This window comes from Bubalus kerabau, chromosome 16 (genome assembly GCF_029407905.1).
Source record: "Bubalus kerabau isolate K-KA32 ecotype Philippines breed swamp buffalo chromosome 16, PCC_UOA_SB_1v2, whole genome shotgun sequence".
NCBI lineage: Eukaryota > Metazoa > Chordata > Mammalia > Artiodactyla > Bovidae > Bubalus > Bubalus kerabau.
In genome coordinates this window covers 59,801,824-59,819,400 of record NC_073639.1, presented here as the reverse complement: position 1 = coordinate 59,819,400, position 17,577 = coordinate 59,801,824, and the positions used below count along the sequence as shown (strand labels likewise).

Here is a 17,577-nt window from a genome sequence, read left to right as displayed (position 1 = left end):
TGGACAGCGGCGCCGAGAAAGGAGCATCTGTGTGCTCTTCTGAAGTGTCTGCAAAGCAGCCTTTGAACTTGCGGAAGGATAACTGAGACCCACTAGTGCTGCCAAGTATTGTTCTCAAGTGGTTTTCAACCTTTTTTTTTTTTTAAGGAGCAGAGCTGTTTTCTAAACAAGATTCTGTTCTAAACCCAGTATGAGCAAATAATAATAGTTATCACTGATTAGCACATTCTATGGACCAGGCCCTGTACAAATGCTGATGCATCATCTAACTTTTGCAGGAACCTCCATGAGGTAGGTATTATCAAGTTTCTGATTCTGTGACTCGGTGTTTCCTAGATTTTACTGTTTCAGAAATCTGAATGTATATAGGAACTAAGCAGCTGTCTCTCTTCCCTCACCCAGTTCCCAAAGAGCAGTAGTTAAATGAACTGTACATCCTACAATCAGTGGTGCATTGGAATTGAGGACATATAATGTCACCCCTATTTTATGGACAAAGAAATGGAGGCTCCAGTGTATAACATCACACAGGTTACTGAGAGGCCAGTTTAGAATCTCAGCTAGTCTATCTGACTCCAGAGCACATAGTTTGGACCCCCCAAGCCACCCATCTGGCCTAGCTGAAAGGTGGGTAGAAATCACTCTCTTGGGTTCCCCCTCCCACTAGGGTAGATCCCCAAAGGCTTCAGAAAGCCAAGGGTAAGTAAACGAAGGATTAGAAGTAATTGTTCCAGGAAAAGCAAATTTGAGGGATAAAGAGAGTATAAAAGTTATGTAAGTTAAGAAAGTAACCAATTTCCTAAGTTAAGTAACCAATTTTATTCTATATATTGGCATATCCTATTAAAACTAGATTTCTGATTTTAAAAATGGGGTGGGGAAGGGTGGATAACAAAAGTGCACAGGAAACTCTTGAGAGTGATGACTACAGTTGTTATTTTGATTGTTTTGCTAGTTTTAAAGATATATACACATTTGAAATCTCATTAGGTTACTGTACTCCAATTATCCCTCAATAAAGCTGTTTTAAAGTAAATAAATAAATGATTTTTTAAAAAAAAAAGACTAAAGAAGAAGAAAACTCCAGATGAATGGAACAGATTACGGATGTACACATTTAAATGCATCCAAGATTATTTTAGGACAAAACAGTAATGCAAAAAAAAAAAAAAATCACAGTGCTAAAATCATCTATATCTTATTCAGTGATCATTTATGAGCATGTATGTATATAAGCAGATAACTCTCATGTAAAAGAAGAAACCAGGACAATTAACAAACTTTAAAAGTAAAGCAAAAGAGTACAGGAACAGAATGTATCAATTTCTCAAGGAAGGGAGGTGAGAATGGAGGAAATCAACAGATATCCCTAAGGCAGGCTCACCCCACATCTGGGCACTGGCATCAGGCAATACAGACCTAAATACCTGTCAGGCACCTACCAGAGTTAAGCTGAGGCATGTCCCATGACCTAGCTCTTCCACTCCTGGGCATATATATAAGTTCATCAGAAACAAAGGTTTGTAAGCACCAAAGGACCTGTACAAGAGCGCTTCCTAATAGCTCTGTTCCTACCACAGACAACCCCAACACCCATCAACAGAACGGATAAACAAACTCCAGATCTAAACACACACTAGAAACATGACACCATAATAAAAAAGAACAAAATCGTGACAGTGCAACATGGATGAACCCTCACAGACCATTTAAGTAACAAAAAGGCTCAACCCAAAGACCATATCTTCTAATGGTCCCATTCATATGAAATTCAAGAACAGGTAAAACTAATGTGTAGTATCAAAGATCAGACTACTAGTTACCCTTTGGGCAAAGCACACTGATGGGAAGAGGACAACAGGAGCCTTCCGGGAGCTGAAACATTCTGTATCTTGGTCTTTATTGTGGTTACACAAGTTATCTATTCACATACAAATCAACTGAGCTGCACACTTAGGGTTAGTTGCACTTCGTGCACTTTACTGTGTACATTCTACAGCTAAATGAAGGGAGGCGGGGTGTAGGGGCATATACCATCAAGACTTAATGTCTCGTTTATAGTAGGGAAAGAGAAAAGAAGGAGTTTATTACCAGAAAATAAAATACGTATATAGGATGTAGAAGGGTGTTTCTGGAAATTCACAGATGCAAATAATACAAATAGAGACCAGCTCACTGAGAACTAAGGAGGGGACAAAGCAATGAAAGGACCAAAGAAAGGAGGTAGAACCATGAATAAAGGACACCATCCCTACCTTCTGAAAGGGGCCTATTTCAGTCCTTCACTCTGATCAAAAATAGACATTTTACCCTATTACATAACCTATGAATGATGCTTATCTGCTCCTGGAATTGACTTCTCTCAATATAAATAACATCTCCCAAAGAGTCCTAAATTCTGCATTTGCATGTTAGGAAGCCAGATTCTGCCTGTTAGAAAGCTAACATTTCTAGATTCTCCAGAAGAAGAACTTGTTGGTCTTCCCTCTCCGAAGACGCAGCAGGCTGGAGAAGCCTGACACATCTAATTGCCCCTACCATCTCAGGCCCACCTCAGACAGAAACTTCTAGATTGGAGAAGGAGGGGGAGCTCCCTTGGGACTTTTGTTGCAGCTACTGAGACCCTATTAGTGGTTCTGCAGGGAGAATATTTTGACCATTCCAACAAGCCTTCTCCAAACATGAACGATGGTTTAAACCTTTATAACTGGCAGGAACCCAAGAAACTAAGGTTTTCTGAGGCTTAGAAACTTCTGCATCAGTTTGACCACATCAACTGTTTCAAGCTGAAAGTTTATATCAAAAATCAGCCACCGATTTTAGAAAGAGACATTCCCCCTTTCCTTCTCAGTTTTAGTTCCATGTTATTTTCATCATCTTTGGTTAATACTCACAGTACAGCTGTTACGAAGGGCATCAAATTTGCGCTGGATTTCATCTCTATGTGCCTAAAAGGTAAGAAGTTGATTATAAATTTTTCATAGGGTGGAATACAAATTCTACATGCTATGGGTCAAATAAAGAAAATCACAAGCCAAGAACTCTATTGCAGCTGCCCCACTAACTTTTTTTCCAAAGAATTAGTCAAGTCAAGCCCAACATGAGAAGCTACAGAAATACACAATGCCTATTGATAACAATGAACTATTTAGACCACACATGGGCTTCCCTTGTGTCTCAGCTGGTAAAGACCTGGGTTCAATCCCTGGGTTGGGGAGATCTCCTGGAGAAGGGAAAGGCTACCCACTCCAGTATTCTGGCCTGGAGAATTCCATGGACTGTATAGTCCATGGGGTTACAAAGGGTCGGACACGACTGAGCGACCTTCGCTTCACTTCACTCATACCCTGTACAAATACATATAACATTCAAATTAAAACTAGGGACTAGCAGAAGAAAGGAAAAGAACATAGGAGGAAGTTTTAGTCTCCTTTATATGTCTTACTTCCCATTCTTAACCTTTCCCTCTTCCCTCCAACTGGCTGCCCCAAGCCTTCTCCCAAGAAAGAACACACATACGTAGATACAGGACAATAGCCAGGACAAAGTAGGGACTTTAAAAAAGAAATTGAATCCAAAGCTGTGGAGATTCAGAAATCCTATATAGACCTTGAAGTAAATATACAGGCTTTCACCAGGGTCGAGGTACTCTAAACCAGTAGGATTCATTCATCTGACAAGGATTTTTCGAGTACATACAATATGGCAGACACCGTAGCAAGACACAGCTCATATGGCCTAACCTTCATTCTGGCGTGGGCAGACAGAAATAAATAAGCACATGATTAAAAACAGTGGCAAGTGCTATGAAGGAAACAAAAGGGGCCTAAGGAAAAAAAAAATAAGGGTGAGGGGGGAAACTCACTTAGATGGGGTAGTCAAGGAGGGTTTCTCTGAAGAGGTGACATTTAAACTGAAATCTGCAGGATGATGAGGGGCCAGCCATGCAAAGAACATGAAAGAACAGAGGGAAGAGCATCTGCAAAAACCCTAAAACAAGAAAGGGTTGGGTGCATATGGGGAATAAAAAAGGACTGAGTGGCTACAACAGTTTTTTATACTTCAAGTTGTAACATGAGAGCAAGGATGTCAAGACGGGGTTTTTTGTTTTGTTTTATCCAACAAAATGGAATAAACAGGATAGATTAGAAAACATCAGCATGCATCTTGGACAGTAAGGGTAAGTACTATTGTTGGAAACTTGTTTTATTATTATGAACATAATTCATCAAGTATAAGTTGCTATCAATTGTAAAATTCACCACAGCTTTATGTAACATTAAGAAACAGAAGTATTGCTAATGCAACTATGACATGTTTATGTCCTTATGACTATATATATAGGCTATAAGATACATCCTCATTAGCTACCTTAAAAATTAGAAACACAGTATATATGTCCCCTTGTAGTAGACTGTAAGGTATAATGTATTCTTCTGTGGGTTGTGGCCAAATGACTTTTGAAAATCACTTGTCTAAGTCATAGCAAAAGAGGGAAAATGTGGCCCAAGTTGATGGTACAGAGGCAGGCCCAGAACCTTGAAGGCCCAGAAAAGAGTTTGGATTTCATTCAAAATGCAATTAACTAAAGGTCAACAGAGGTTTTAAGATGTGGGATGACATGGCCTATCGTTTTGTGGATGCTGTAGGAAAAACATCAAAATAGGACAAATGCAGAAGGAAGTGGAACAACCACTGAGGAGGTTATTGATGTCATTTAAGGAAGAGAGGATGGTGGTTTGGAGCAGGACAGTGGCAAAGGATGGAGAGAAATGGATGGAGGTGAGATCTTTTTTGGAAGCAGAGGTAATAAGACCTGCTGATGGACAAGGAGGCCAAGGGTACCCTAACAGACTTCTGATTTGGGAGACAAGGTAAATTATGGCACCATTTGCTTAGCTATGAAAGCCCAAAGAAGAATCCAGTTTGAGACAGAGGAAAAAGTGGTCCTCCTCTTTAAAAGAAATATTAGCCTCTATCAGAAAATCTAGGCCATCACTCAAAAGTCTACAAATAATAAGTGCTAGAGAGGATATGGAGAAAAGGGAACGCTCCTAAACTGCCAGTGGGAATGTAAACTTGTGCAGCCACTACAGAAAACAGTATGGAAGTTCCTTTAAAAATTAAAAATAGAATTACCATATGATCCAGCAACCCTATTCCTGGGCATATATCTGGAGAAAACTCTAACTCAAAAAGATACACGCATACCAATGTTCATATCAGCACTGTTTACAAAAACCAAGACATGGAAGCAACCTAAATGTCCATCAACAAAGGAACAGATAAAGAAGATGCAGTACATACATACAATGGACTATTAGTCATAAAAAAAGAATGAAATAATGCCATTTGCAGCACCATGGATGAACCTAGAGATTATCTTACTAAGTGAAGACAGAAAATGACAAATACCATATAATGTTACTTATACATGGAATCTAAAATATGGCACAAATGAACTTTACAGAATAAAAACAAACTCACAGGCATAGAAAACAAATTTATAGTTACCAAAGGGGAAGTGGGGGGAAAATTAGGAGTTTTTGATTAGAAGGTACAAACCACTATATATAAAATAAACAAGGTCCTACTGTATAGCACAGGGAACTATAATATCTTATAATAAACCATAAAAGGAAAAGAGTATGAATCACTTTGCTGTACACCAGAAATTAACACCACATTGTAAATCAACTATATTTCAATTAAAACAAAAAGGTCTATAAAGTAAGTCAAAATATTCATCACCTAATTTAGCTGTGATATACTTTATAGTATCTCTATTTTGCCATAAACTAAGATTTCCACATGCTCAGTGGTAAAGAATCAGCCTGCCAATGCAGGAGATGCAGGTTCAATCCCCAGATTGGGAAGATCCCTCAGAGAAGGAGATGGCAACTCGCTCTGGTATTCTTGTCTGGGAAATCCCATGGACAGAGAAGCCTGGTGGGTTACAGTCCATGGGGTTGCAAAACAGTCAGGTATGACTTAGCAACTAAATAACAACAAAAGACTAGATTAGATGCTGCAGAAAAAAAGATTAGTGAACTTTGTAGACAGAGCAACAGAGACTATCCAAAATTAAATACATAAAGGAAAAAAAAAAAGACTTAAAAAAATTAATACAGCATCAATGAGCTGTGAGATAACTCCAAGGAGCCTGATATACATGTACTCAGAACCCCTGAAGGAGTACAGAGGTGAGACCAAAAAAAATATCTGAAGAAATAATGGCCACAAATTTTCCAAAGTCAATGAAAAAATAAATCCACGGATGAAAAAGCCTAAATGATCCCTAAGCACAGGAAACATGAAAGGAATTAAGCTTGCATGAAATGAATAAATGAAAGGAATGGAATAAATGGAGTAAACATGAAAGGAATAAATCATATCATAATCAAACTGTTTAAAACCAGTAATAAAGAGAAAAAGCCTAAAACCAACCAGAAAAAAAGACAAGTTACTTACGAGAAACTAAGAGAACAAAGATTTTTCACATTGAGGTTGGGGAGGTTTGGCAGGAAGGAAGCTAGAAGACAGTGAGTGGAACAACATCTTTACTGAAAGGAAAACAAAAACCTGTCAACCTAGAATTCTATAGCCAGCAAAAATATCTTTCAAAAATGTCAAAAATGAAGATGAGGGTTTCCTTGGTGGTTCAGTGGTTAAGAATCTTCCTGTCAATGCAAGGGACACAAGTTTGATCTCTGGTCCTGAAGGATCCCACATGCCATGAGGCAGTTAAGCTCTTGCACCACAATTACTGAAGCCCATGCACCCCAGACCCCATGCTCCACAATAAAAGAAGCCACTGCAGTGAGAAGCCCATGCACTGCAACTAGAGAGCAGCCCTCAGCTCGCTGCAACTAGAGAAAGCCCCAGTGCAGCCAAAAATAAAATAAATAAAAACTTATTTTAAAAATGAAGGTGAAATAAAGACCTTTTCAGACATACCAAAGCTAAAGGAATTTGCCACCTGTAAACCTATACTACAAGAAATGTTAAAGGAAATTTAGGCAGAAGATGACAGAGTCTTAAATTTACATAAAATAAAAGAGGACTAGAAACATGGTAAAACAAAAACCAGCAACTGCAGACTTACACATTTTAAATCAAGAGTTATCACTTAGAATCAGCTTCTCAAACAATTTTTTTCATCAACTAATTTAAAAGATTATAACTTTTCCCCAAAACTCAGCTTTTTTCCCAGCAACGATACAAGATTTATTAACTTAAAAAGGCAAGACTACTATTTATCCAAAGTAGAAACATGGCTATTTGTACTACTTGTGAATCTCATCTGTGGGTATCCTAGAGGAAGAAATACCACCCTTAAGTTAGTAAACCCTAGGAGTTAACAGGAGTGAACAACTTTTTTTCTTTTAAGAACCAGATAGTAATTACTTTTGGTTTTGAAGGCCATTCAGTCTTTGTCACAACTATTCAACTCTGCTCTCATAGCACAAAGGTACCCACAGACGATATGTACACAAATAGGCATGATTGTGTGTTAAAAAAACTTTATTCGCAGAAAACAGGAAGCATTCTAAATTTAGCCCACTGGCTGTAGCTTACCAACTTCCACTCTAAATGACTATTTGGTGTAATATCTCTCAAAGATAGAAACAAGAAGCTAAAGAAAGGTAGAGTTAACTTCTTCAAAGCCTAAGCAGTGATCATTAAAAAAAAAAAAAAAAAGCTCTCTAGACTAGACTGAGGAACAGAAGCCCTGTTCCTGTTCCACTTTTTGACTAACTGCAAAGTTTCCAAATAACACCGCATCATTAAAAACTTGTTTAACTGCTCTACAGTAGTCTGAAATTCCAATCACTAATAATTCTATTACAATTTACCATTATGAGGCCTTTGCATCATTTTGACACATCAAAATGTGACACAGCAATCTTCCCTGAGGTTACAGTATAGGGAACTACCATCTTTATGACTTTTTATTATTGACTGAAACATAAACACAAGATGTAGAACCAACACTGTTGTGACTGCTGGAAGTACTGTAACAAACAGCAAACTGATCTGAGTTTAAAAACAGCAAGAAACATGTTTTATGTTTCTTTGAAATAAGTTGTAAAATGCATAAAAAAGCAAAAGGTCACACAATAGTATATATGAAGGTAATAAAATACGTAAGACAAGCTTTGAATTCTCTCAATAAAATATCCATGTTAATTAGATATTAGGAGTTACAGGGAATAAGGACTTATACCCTTAAAAACTACTGAGGACCCCAAAGGGCTTTTGTTTATGTAAGTTATACCTATATTTACCACATTAGAAATTAAAGCATATCTTTAGTATTTAAAATAAAAGTACTGACTTTGTACCATTGGTGCAAATGTTAACACAATGAAAAATGCCACAAGACAGCTTAGTATTATGAAAATAATCTGAACTTGAGGACCCCCATGGAGCCACAGACCCCAACTTGAGACCCACTGATCTAGGGGTTGAGTGGCAAGAGGCAGAATGGACAGACTGAAGCCTGGAAATCAGAGAGGTACTCACTTTGGGCAGGGCTTATATCTTCTTTAACTTTAAGGAAAGTTACAAGAGGAATGAAGAAAAGAGAATTATTATGCAGCCTTGAAGAGAGAAAATACCCACAGAGCTGTGAAAAAGGAAACTCATGTTTAGAGGTCTGACTGTCTTCTGGGATCCACGGTCAGGATCCTACAACACGGGTTTCACACATCCACCCCGTTCTTTGGGAAGGCAGGGACCAAGCAAGACTGTCACCTTAAGTGACCCAAGTTCACATCTTGCCTTGCCTATCATGCCCATGGCTTACTAATTCAATTCAATGATTGACAGTTATGTAAAAGAGAAAAAGAGCATGCATTGACTAATGATTTTAAGAAATCAAAGAGGATAATCCTGGGATGCCACCATCACACTGTGTTGGGAGGATCCCTTTCTTGAGTGTCTCTATTATTCAGCATAAGTCATGTAGCCAAATCAGTAAAAGAGCGTGAGGACAGACATGAAGCATGCTCACTGGGCCATGCCAGTGGACACAGAGCCCATGCTGCTCCTCTATTCAGAGTAACATCCCCATCACATCATGTGTCTGCATGCAACGATGTGTGCACACACTCAAATTCTCTCCCACAAAGGGATTACATGGAGTCTTACATTTCAGTTCCAGGTGGAAAAATTCTCTCTTTCCCCAATAACCAATGAAGCATCTTAAAAGCATGGCTTTTTGTATAAATTTGACTCTCCTGTTGGTCTGTACCTTGACTCAATCTTAGCTTTAAATGGCCAGTGAATTTTAATGCAAATGCAATTGACATGGTGGGGAAAAGGTGAAAGTGAAAGTTGCTCAGCTATGTCCAACTCTTTTTGACCCCAGGAACTGTAGCCTGCCAGTCTCCTCTGTCCATGGAATTCTCCAGGCAAGAATACTGGAGTGGGTTGTCATGCCCTCCTCCAGGGGATCTTCCCAACCCAGGAATCAAACGGGCGTCTTCTCCATAGCAGGAAGATTCTTTACCAGCTGAGCTACCAAGGAAGTCTAGGGAAGGTGAGTGGGAGAAAAAAATAAAATCTAGGAAGATGGCTGCCCCCCCTGCCAAACTTCATCAAGGGTGAGCTCCCATTTAACTGTGTTCCATCTAACTTGGCCCAGGGACAGAGGCCAGAGGGGGTAACTGCTCCCCTCCCAGGTGAGAAAGTGGCCAACTCTTAGAGCAGTAAGAGCCCATTTGACTATTCCCTTTTCTTGATAAAACAGCCTGCTGTCAAGCACACAAACTACCTAGAAGATCACTTTGGACGCAGCTGATTGAATTTGATTGATGCTGACAGTGGGTCTGAACTTGGGCTGGAACAATGAGACAGGGAGGGGGAGGGTGCTGCATCTGTGATCATTTTCTCTCTCAGAAAACATATACTTGAGGACAAATTCAACAAAGCCATTCAGGCGACAGCCACCTGTGGTCCATAACCAGGTTTATGGGACATAATCAAGTGGAGGGGAGAGAAAAAAACCCATAGCCTTCAGACTGAACTGAAGCAAACCGATTTGGGGTTTGGATTCCTGCATGATGCGTTTACAAATAGCCGTGGACCAAAGGCACTTTCCTGCCATCGTTGTGAACAAGCCCAATTTTCCAAGGGATCTTCATCTGTGAGAACTGTACAGCCCCAGTTTCCAGACTTAGGAAAGTTCATTTTTTTTTTTTTTTAAGAAGATGCTCTCAGGCAGTGATCTCATCTGACTAAATTAAGTCGTGACTTGCTGCTGTGCAGGCGTCCTGCAGCCATTAGACACAGTGCTTTCCAACCGGCAGCAAGGCAGGACTGAAAGACTAATCTCCCCACAAATAAACAATAGCAATGCAAACATACCCTTCTGCTTCCAAACAGGCAGGGTAAGACGCACAGCTACGAGATCCTTCCCAGTTCCAACACAGTAGAGATAAACGTGTCCTTCTCCTCTGCTCCTGACTAATAGGATTTGAGGGACTACAGGCCAGTCCCCTGGGGAGAAAAAGCTAAAGACATAGCGCTAAGCACACAGGGCTCATCAAGTATGGATTAAATGACTAATGTCTCCTCCTTTCAGAGCTAGGGTGGTTTGTGGTTGGGGCTGGGGGTGGGGAGGGTGGCATATTAATATACAAAGCATTAAATATAATAGTGGCTGGATTTTAGGTGTCTTGTTTAGCAGCTAAGAAATGCTTTCTGGCTGTCTCTTTTTCCATTCATCCCACTCCAGAAAGCATATAAGCCTTCTTGCCATATATATTCATTTCATTCTTACCTCTTTTTTTTTCCTTCTGTGATTTCCTTTCTCTCAGACTTTTCTTATTCTATCCTGTTATACTGTTTTGTATCTTTCCAAACTGTTTCCAACCCATTTTTGAAACAAGGCAGAGTATAAATAGATACTATAACTAATTTCTTTAAACAAAATATTGGTGGCATGTGGCATCATTTAATGAGTGTTTTCATAAAGAAAACAACAGAAACTAAGGTTGCAACCAATATCTGAACTTGGCTGAAGTCCTGGAAAAGCTAGGATGCTCAAGCAACTTCTACTAAGGAGTTACTCTGCGTTCCCCAAATCCTGGAAACCCCTGTATCCTGGACCGGTCCATAAGGACCCTGGAACTCTCAGATCATGTTCCCAATTTGGTCCCCAAACCCAACAGTGGGAGATAACGTCTAAGAAGAAAATTACTTAAAAGAAAATATATATATATGTATATATATATTTTTTACACACATATACATACATTCTTTTAAACAGGGTAAATCATAAGCAACAAAAGTCCATGATCATCTGCAGAAGGTAATCCTACTCTGAAAGATGCTTTAGAGATGCTCACTGACAGAGATGGGGACAGCATCCAAAAATGAATCAGAATGAATAACATACTCACTTAGGTATTGAAAAAGGCACTGAACCCAATCAGCTGCATTGTGCCCTGCCCACAGAAGAGGGTATCCTGACCAGCAGGCATCAGTGTGACCATCCGCTTGGCAAGAACAATATGTTACCATTAGAAATGTATGCACTTGATTGATACCAGCCATTAAACTCATTCAGCTCTCTATGCCCAGATCCACCAAGCAGCCTTCCAAGAGAAAAGGGATTTATGACTAGGTTTCACTGAAGGGGAAAAGGGTGAACATTAGCCACCCAGGGTATCCTGGTCAACTAGATGGATATATTTCCCTCTGCAAAGCTTGGAAGTTGGCATTTCATATGTAAAATTCTTATCAGTCTTGTTAGCTGAGGTCAGACTCTATGAGAAAAATCAATTGTGGAAATGGCCAAACAAAGTACATTTTGAGACTTGCAGAAAGAACTAAGGTCTAGATCCAGGGACCACCCACCACCAAAGATCTATCTCCTGAGAACCCTCTTCATGTGAGCAAATCAGTCTCTCAGAAAGAGCAGAGAAGCCAAGTCCCTTTTACAGAAACAATTTCTCATTCATTAGAATCGTTTCCATCCAGAATCTATCAAATACATAATAAGATTCAAAACAGAATCTAAAGGTTGAGGGGAACAAAAAAGGAATACAAATGAGGTTAATCAAAACAAAAATAGAAATATGGTAGAAAGACTACTATAATATATAAGATTTTTTTTTTTTTAATGACTATTGAAAACTAAATAGAAGACCCAGGTAAATAGACTTTGGTTAAACAGAAATTTAAGATATAGTGATGATTTTATAAAGAAGGAAATATAAAAATACAGGTGGAACCTTTCAAGATCCTTAGGAAAGCTCAGTTGATCTAGTATACCAGTGCCAAAAAAGAAGCGGCCTACATAAGTCAACTTTCTGCCTATTAAGCATTTCTCTGGCTTGTTTTTTCCTCTCTTGGCACCGTTAAAAGTGAGCAACTATCCTCAGCTCCACACACATCCTACCGTAAGCGCCTGGATCTCTTCTTCTGCTTCTGCTGTAGTCTCTTCCAGCTCCGTCTTGGCCTGGCGGAGCTGGCTCTCCAGGGCCGCCCGTGCTGCCTGCAGGGCTGTCAGCTGGGATTCACGCTCCTGCAGGGAGAGCTGCAGCTCTGTGAGCTGGCGTTTGAGCTCCAGTTTCTGCTCTTCGTGCTCTAGACTGACCTGAGACACACACAGAGAGACTTGTTGACCTTAACAGAAGAGAAAGCCAAAACACAACCTGCATCTTAAATCTGGTCATGGAATCAAATTCTCAGCACTCAACTGAGAAGGAAAAAAAAATGGAATAAAACAGCTCTGGTTTTGATGAGTCTCAAAAATTAACGGGAGTGAGAACACGTAAGAGTATATATAACATATATACAGAGCATCCCTTCCTTTCCTTTATTACAGTGCTTGAGAAAGCTTCTAAAAAAACCACACAGCAAGAATCTCCTAAGAAAATTATTATTATCATTAGAAAAATATTTAAAAGTGAACATAAATCAACAGAACTGGTCATGGAACAATTGGTTCAAAATTGGGAAAGGAGTACAATAAGGCTATATATTGTCACCCGGCTTATTTAACTTACATGCAGAATACATTGTGAGAAATACCAGGCTGGATGATTCACAAGCTGGAATCAAGACTGCCAGGATAAATATAAACAACCTCAGATATGCAGATGATACCACTCTTAAGGCAGAAAGTGAAGAGGAACTAAAAAGCTTCTTGATGAAGGTGAAAGAGCAGAGTGAAAAAGCTGGTTTGAAACTCAACATTAGAAAATTAAGATCATGACATCTAGTCCCATCACTTCATGGCAAATAGAAGGGGAAAAAGTGGAAACAGTGACAGATATTCTTTTGGGGGCCCCCAAATCACTGTGGACGATGACTGCAGCCATGAAATTAAAAGACACTTGCTCCTTGGAAGGAAAACTATGACAAACATAGACAGCATATTAAAAAGCAAAGACATCACTTTGCTGACAAAAGTCCGTATAGTCAAAGCTATGGTTTTTCCAGTAGTCATATATGGATGTGAGAGTTGGACCATAAAGAAGGCTGAGCACTGAAAAATTAATGCCTTCAAACCGTGGTGCTGGAGAAGATTTTTGAAAGTTCCTTGGACTTCAAGGAGATCAATTCCAGTCAACCCTAAAGAAAATCAACCTGGAATATTCACTGAAAGGACTGATGTTGAAGCTGAAGCTCCAATACTTTGGCCAACTAACGAGAAGAGCCAACTCACTGAAAAAGACCCTGATGCTGGGAAAGACTGAAGGCAAAAGGAAAAGACAATGACAGAGGAAGAGATGGTTAGATAGCATCACCAATCAAATGGACATGATTTTGAGCAAACTCCAGGAGACGGTGTGGGACAGAGGAGCCTGGCGTGCTGGGGTTCCAAAGAGTCAGACACAACTTAGCGACTGAACAACAAGAAAAAACATAAATAACACCTTGACGGTAATAAGGACATCTTTACAATGGGATTACAAGTGGAACAACAGACTGCATTCTACTTATTTTAAATATTCTTGTTCTGATTTGTTCTCATCAGGTAACCTGAATTAAGGTCACACTGTGAACTAATCATTCCTCCCTCCGTCTACTCATCTATCTACTCAAACTTTCATCTATTCAAGAAATACTTACTTGGCAAATTCTATATATAAAGAAATACAGAGATGAAACAGTCTCTGCCTTCAAGTTGGGGAGAAAAACTAAAAACCAACCATCGCCATACACTGTGATCAAGTGCAATGGTCCAGACATGCAGAAATGTGGGAACACAGCAGAGAGGGAGAGAAGGTAATTGTGGATCTGTGTACTGAAGAATCCCAGGAGCCAAACAAGCAGATAAGAAGAGAAAGAAAACTCCAAGCAAAGGAAGCAAGACATCCAAGGCGTGGAGATGTGGAAGACCCTGGCACATCTGCTGACATAACCAACGTGATAAGCTGTTCTAAGGACCAGACCCTGTGCTGGACATGGGACACCAAGCAAATAAGAGATGCATGCTGCTGTTTGAGAGCTTGCTGTTTAATGAAGACAGCCAAGGGGTACACAGGGAATAAGCTAATCATGAAAGGCCATGGGGACCCAAAGGAGACATCCCATCTAGGTCCAGGGGGTTGGAGAGGGCTCCTTGGGAAAGGTAAAACCCAAGTCTAAGAGGTCATAGGCATGAAGAGGAGAAAGACAAGAGATGCAACCCAGAGAACCAATAGGATTTTGATGATACAGTCACCATAGGGAACAGTACGGCAGTTCCTTAAAAAACTAAAAGCAGAGCTACCATATGATCCCGCATCCCTCTCCTCAGCATATATCCAGAGAAAGCCGTAATTTGAAAAGATACATGCAACCCACTGCAGCACTGTTTACAATAGCCAGGACGTGGAAGCAAGCTAAACGTCCATCGACAGAGAAATGGATAAACAAGACGTGGTACATATACACATTGGAGTACTAGTCACCCATAAAAAGGAATGAAATAACACCATCTGCAGCAACATGGAGGGACTTAAGATTGTCATACTGAGTGAAGTCAGAGAAAGACAAATATCGTATGATATCACTTACATGTGGAATCTAAAAAAAAAAAGGTACAAGTGAACTTATTGACAGAACTGAAACAGACTCACAGATGTAGAAAACAAAGTTATGGTTAACAGGGGGAATGGGGGAGGGATAAAGTGTGAGATTGGGATTGACATATACCCACTACTATATGTAAAACAGGTAACTAATAAGGGCCCACTGTAAAGCACAGGGAACTCTACTCAATACTCGGTAATGATGTATATGGGAAAAGAACACAAAAGAGTTGATATATGTATAACTGACTCACTCTGTTGCACAGCAGAAACTAATACAACAACACTGTAAAGCAACTATAAAAATCATCCCATAAAAATTTTAAAAATAAATCAATAAAGTTAAACTCCAGACTCCCCTAGAGTACATACAGCCCTGAACCTCTCTGGAAGTGTCCTATATTTCTCACACCACCCTTTGTGGGGCTAGCTATACAGATTCAAAAATAAAGCAACACACCCTCCCTGGGTTAGATTAACGCCCAGTGGAACAACAGCTGCAGGGCAGACACAGAAGAGAGACACTTATGAGAAGGGAAAGCAAAAGACAGTTAGCCAATGTTCCCACGCTCAGAGAAATCTGAGTTATTTACACTCACACTGCTAAGGCTGACGCTACAGGGAAGTGTGGTTAAACTTACTGAAGAGTAAAAATATAGCCTGGATAAGAAAAGTAAAACCACTGCTTAAGGCTTCTGGACAACCAAGAACAATGGTCCTCAAACTCCGGAAGCATAAGCATCACCCAGGGTGCTTGTTAAGAATGCAAATCCCTGCTCCTCATCCCCTCACTGCTCAACTCAATTCAATTAAAAAATCTGAGGGAGGAAGCTACCCAGGAATCTGCATTTCAACACAAAGGCCAGGTGGTCTTAATAGAGAGGGGTCCACACCTTGCCAACCCTGGTCCTTCAGAGAAGTGGCCTCACTTAATACTCCAGTACAAACAAAGAAGACATTCTTAAAGTTCAGAATTCCCTCATGGTTTAGTCCTTAACTAAAGATGGTCTGCTTAACAGTCTTTGCCATAACAGAGATCATACACTCTTGGAAGAATTCCATCACAAATATGAGTCCCTTGTCATCACACCCAGTTGGGATGTCCCACTTTGAACAACCTCCCTCCTGAGTTCCAGTTCTGTCTCTGCCAGTGTCTACGAAGCCAACCTGCTGGGCTGACAGCCCCACAGATCAGGGGTGGGTCTATCTTGTCACCACTGTCCATCAGGCTACTAACTGGCAAATGGCAGGCATTTAATAAATACACAGTTGGTGATGTCAAGTCATAGCTTAAATCAACCTCAAAATATTCACAACTAAATGTGTGGGATTTCCCTTCCCAAACCTGGCTATCCTTCCCAGCTACTTTATCCCTCTGAAAACAATCACTTTCCATCAAACAAACCTAAAGTTCAGATTTCTCGTTTAGTCTCCCACTGCCACGAAACCTCTGTCACTAAGCCATACTATGTGCTAAACTCCAAGCAAGGACACAGTCACATGATCCTCCATGACCCAGGACAGAGGAATCTCTCTGCCCCCATTTGAAGGTGCACCAATTTACGTCATCCTTGAGTAACCTGATAAAGGAGCAGCCCTGAGGTTGTCAAACTCCTAAGAAGTGGAGGTGGAATTCTAACCCAGACCTCTGTGGTCCCGACTGCACTCTTCACCACCATCCATGATGGCTATTGATTTGAGCTTGACACCTGGCTGGCTGGGGTCTCTGGTGCTCCAACAAATACCCTTGGGAGGTCACCCTTCACTCTTACCTCCCTTAGCCTGGTCTCCAGCTCCAGCAGACGGTTCTTGTCACTGTGGTCTTGGTGGCTTATTTTTTCCAGCTGCTCCTCCAGCTTCCGGTTCTGGGCCTCCAATTTCCCAGCTTGCGTCTCCAGGTAAAACTTCTGTTGCCTAAGTTCTGAAATCATCTCTTCCTGGGCCTTCCTGGTGGGGGTGGCAGGAGGAGCCAAGCAAAATCACAGTCTCGTTAGAGGTGAGCATGTCCCCCCTTGGAAGGACAGGCAGAAACAGAGAGAGAGGTGTGTCTCAGTTACGTGGACCACACTTGTTCCCAGGTTAGTGCTGTCCAGACCTGGCCTTGTGTGCATGACTCCAGCAAGGGGACCTGGGGCCCACTCAGTCCCCACTGCTCAGAGTCCCTTCTTGATGAACTTAAGTATGGTCAAGGGATACTATCATTTCACTCTTTTGGTAGACCTTTTTATTTTTCTAGTCTGTACAGGACAGCAGGAAGGGCTTCCTGAGTACAAGAGCACCCTAATGACTCTTTGAGATGGGCCCTAGGGAAAAGGGGGTCATAAGGAGAAAGAATGATACTCCTTCCACTTCTGCTAACCACAGGCTGCTTAGAAGCTGGAATGACTCAATCATCAGACAGCGGCCTACCAAGCAGGTTTAAACTAAGATGGGATTGTTTAAGGTCTCTAAAGGGACATATCTAAGGTGGGGTGGAAATCCTGGAGATTGTAATTCTTTGGGGGAAAAGATTAAGACCAAAGTGCTTCTGGATCACAGGATGGTA

The 17,577-nt window shown here is 40.5% G+C and overlaps 1 protein-coding gene across 3 annotated transcripts in view; it reads right to left on the bottom strand.

The window, feature by feature from the left end:
* The window catches only part of CIT (citron rho-interacting serine/threonine kinase), a 173,811-nt gene that overhangs the window by 38,069 nt on the left and 118,165 nt on the right, over positions 1 to 17,577 (bottom strand). For all 3 annotated transcript variants that reach the window (XM_055551014.1, XM_055551016.1, XM_055551015.1), the window contains 3 exons: positions 16,805 to 16,979; positions 12,410 to 12,607; positions 2,895 to 2,948 (listed from right to left, as the gene is read on the bottom strand). In XM_055551014.1, the coding sequence (XP_055406989.1) occupies positions 2,895 to 2,948; positions 12,410 to 12,607; positions 16,805 to 16,979 (427 nt within the window). The remainder of the gene's footprint in view (positions 1 to 2,894; positions 2,949 to 12,409; positions 12,608 to 16,804; positions 16,980 to 17,577) is intronic.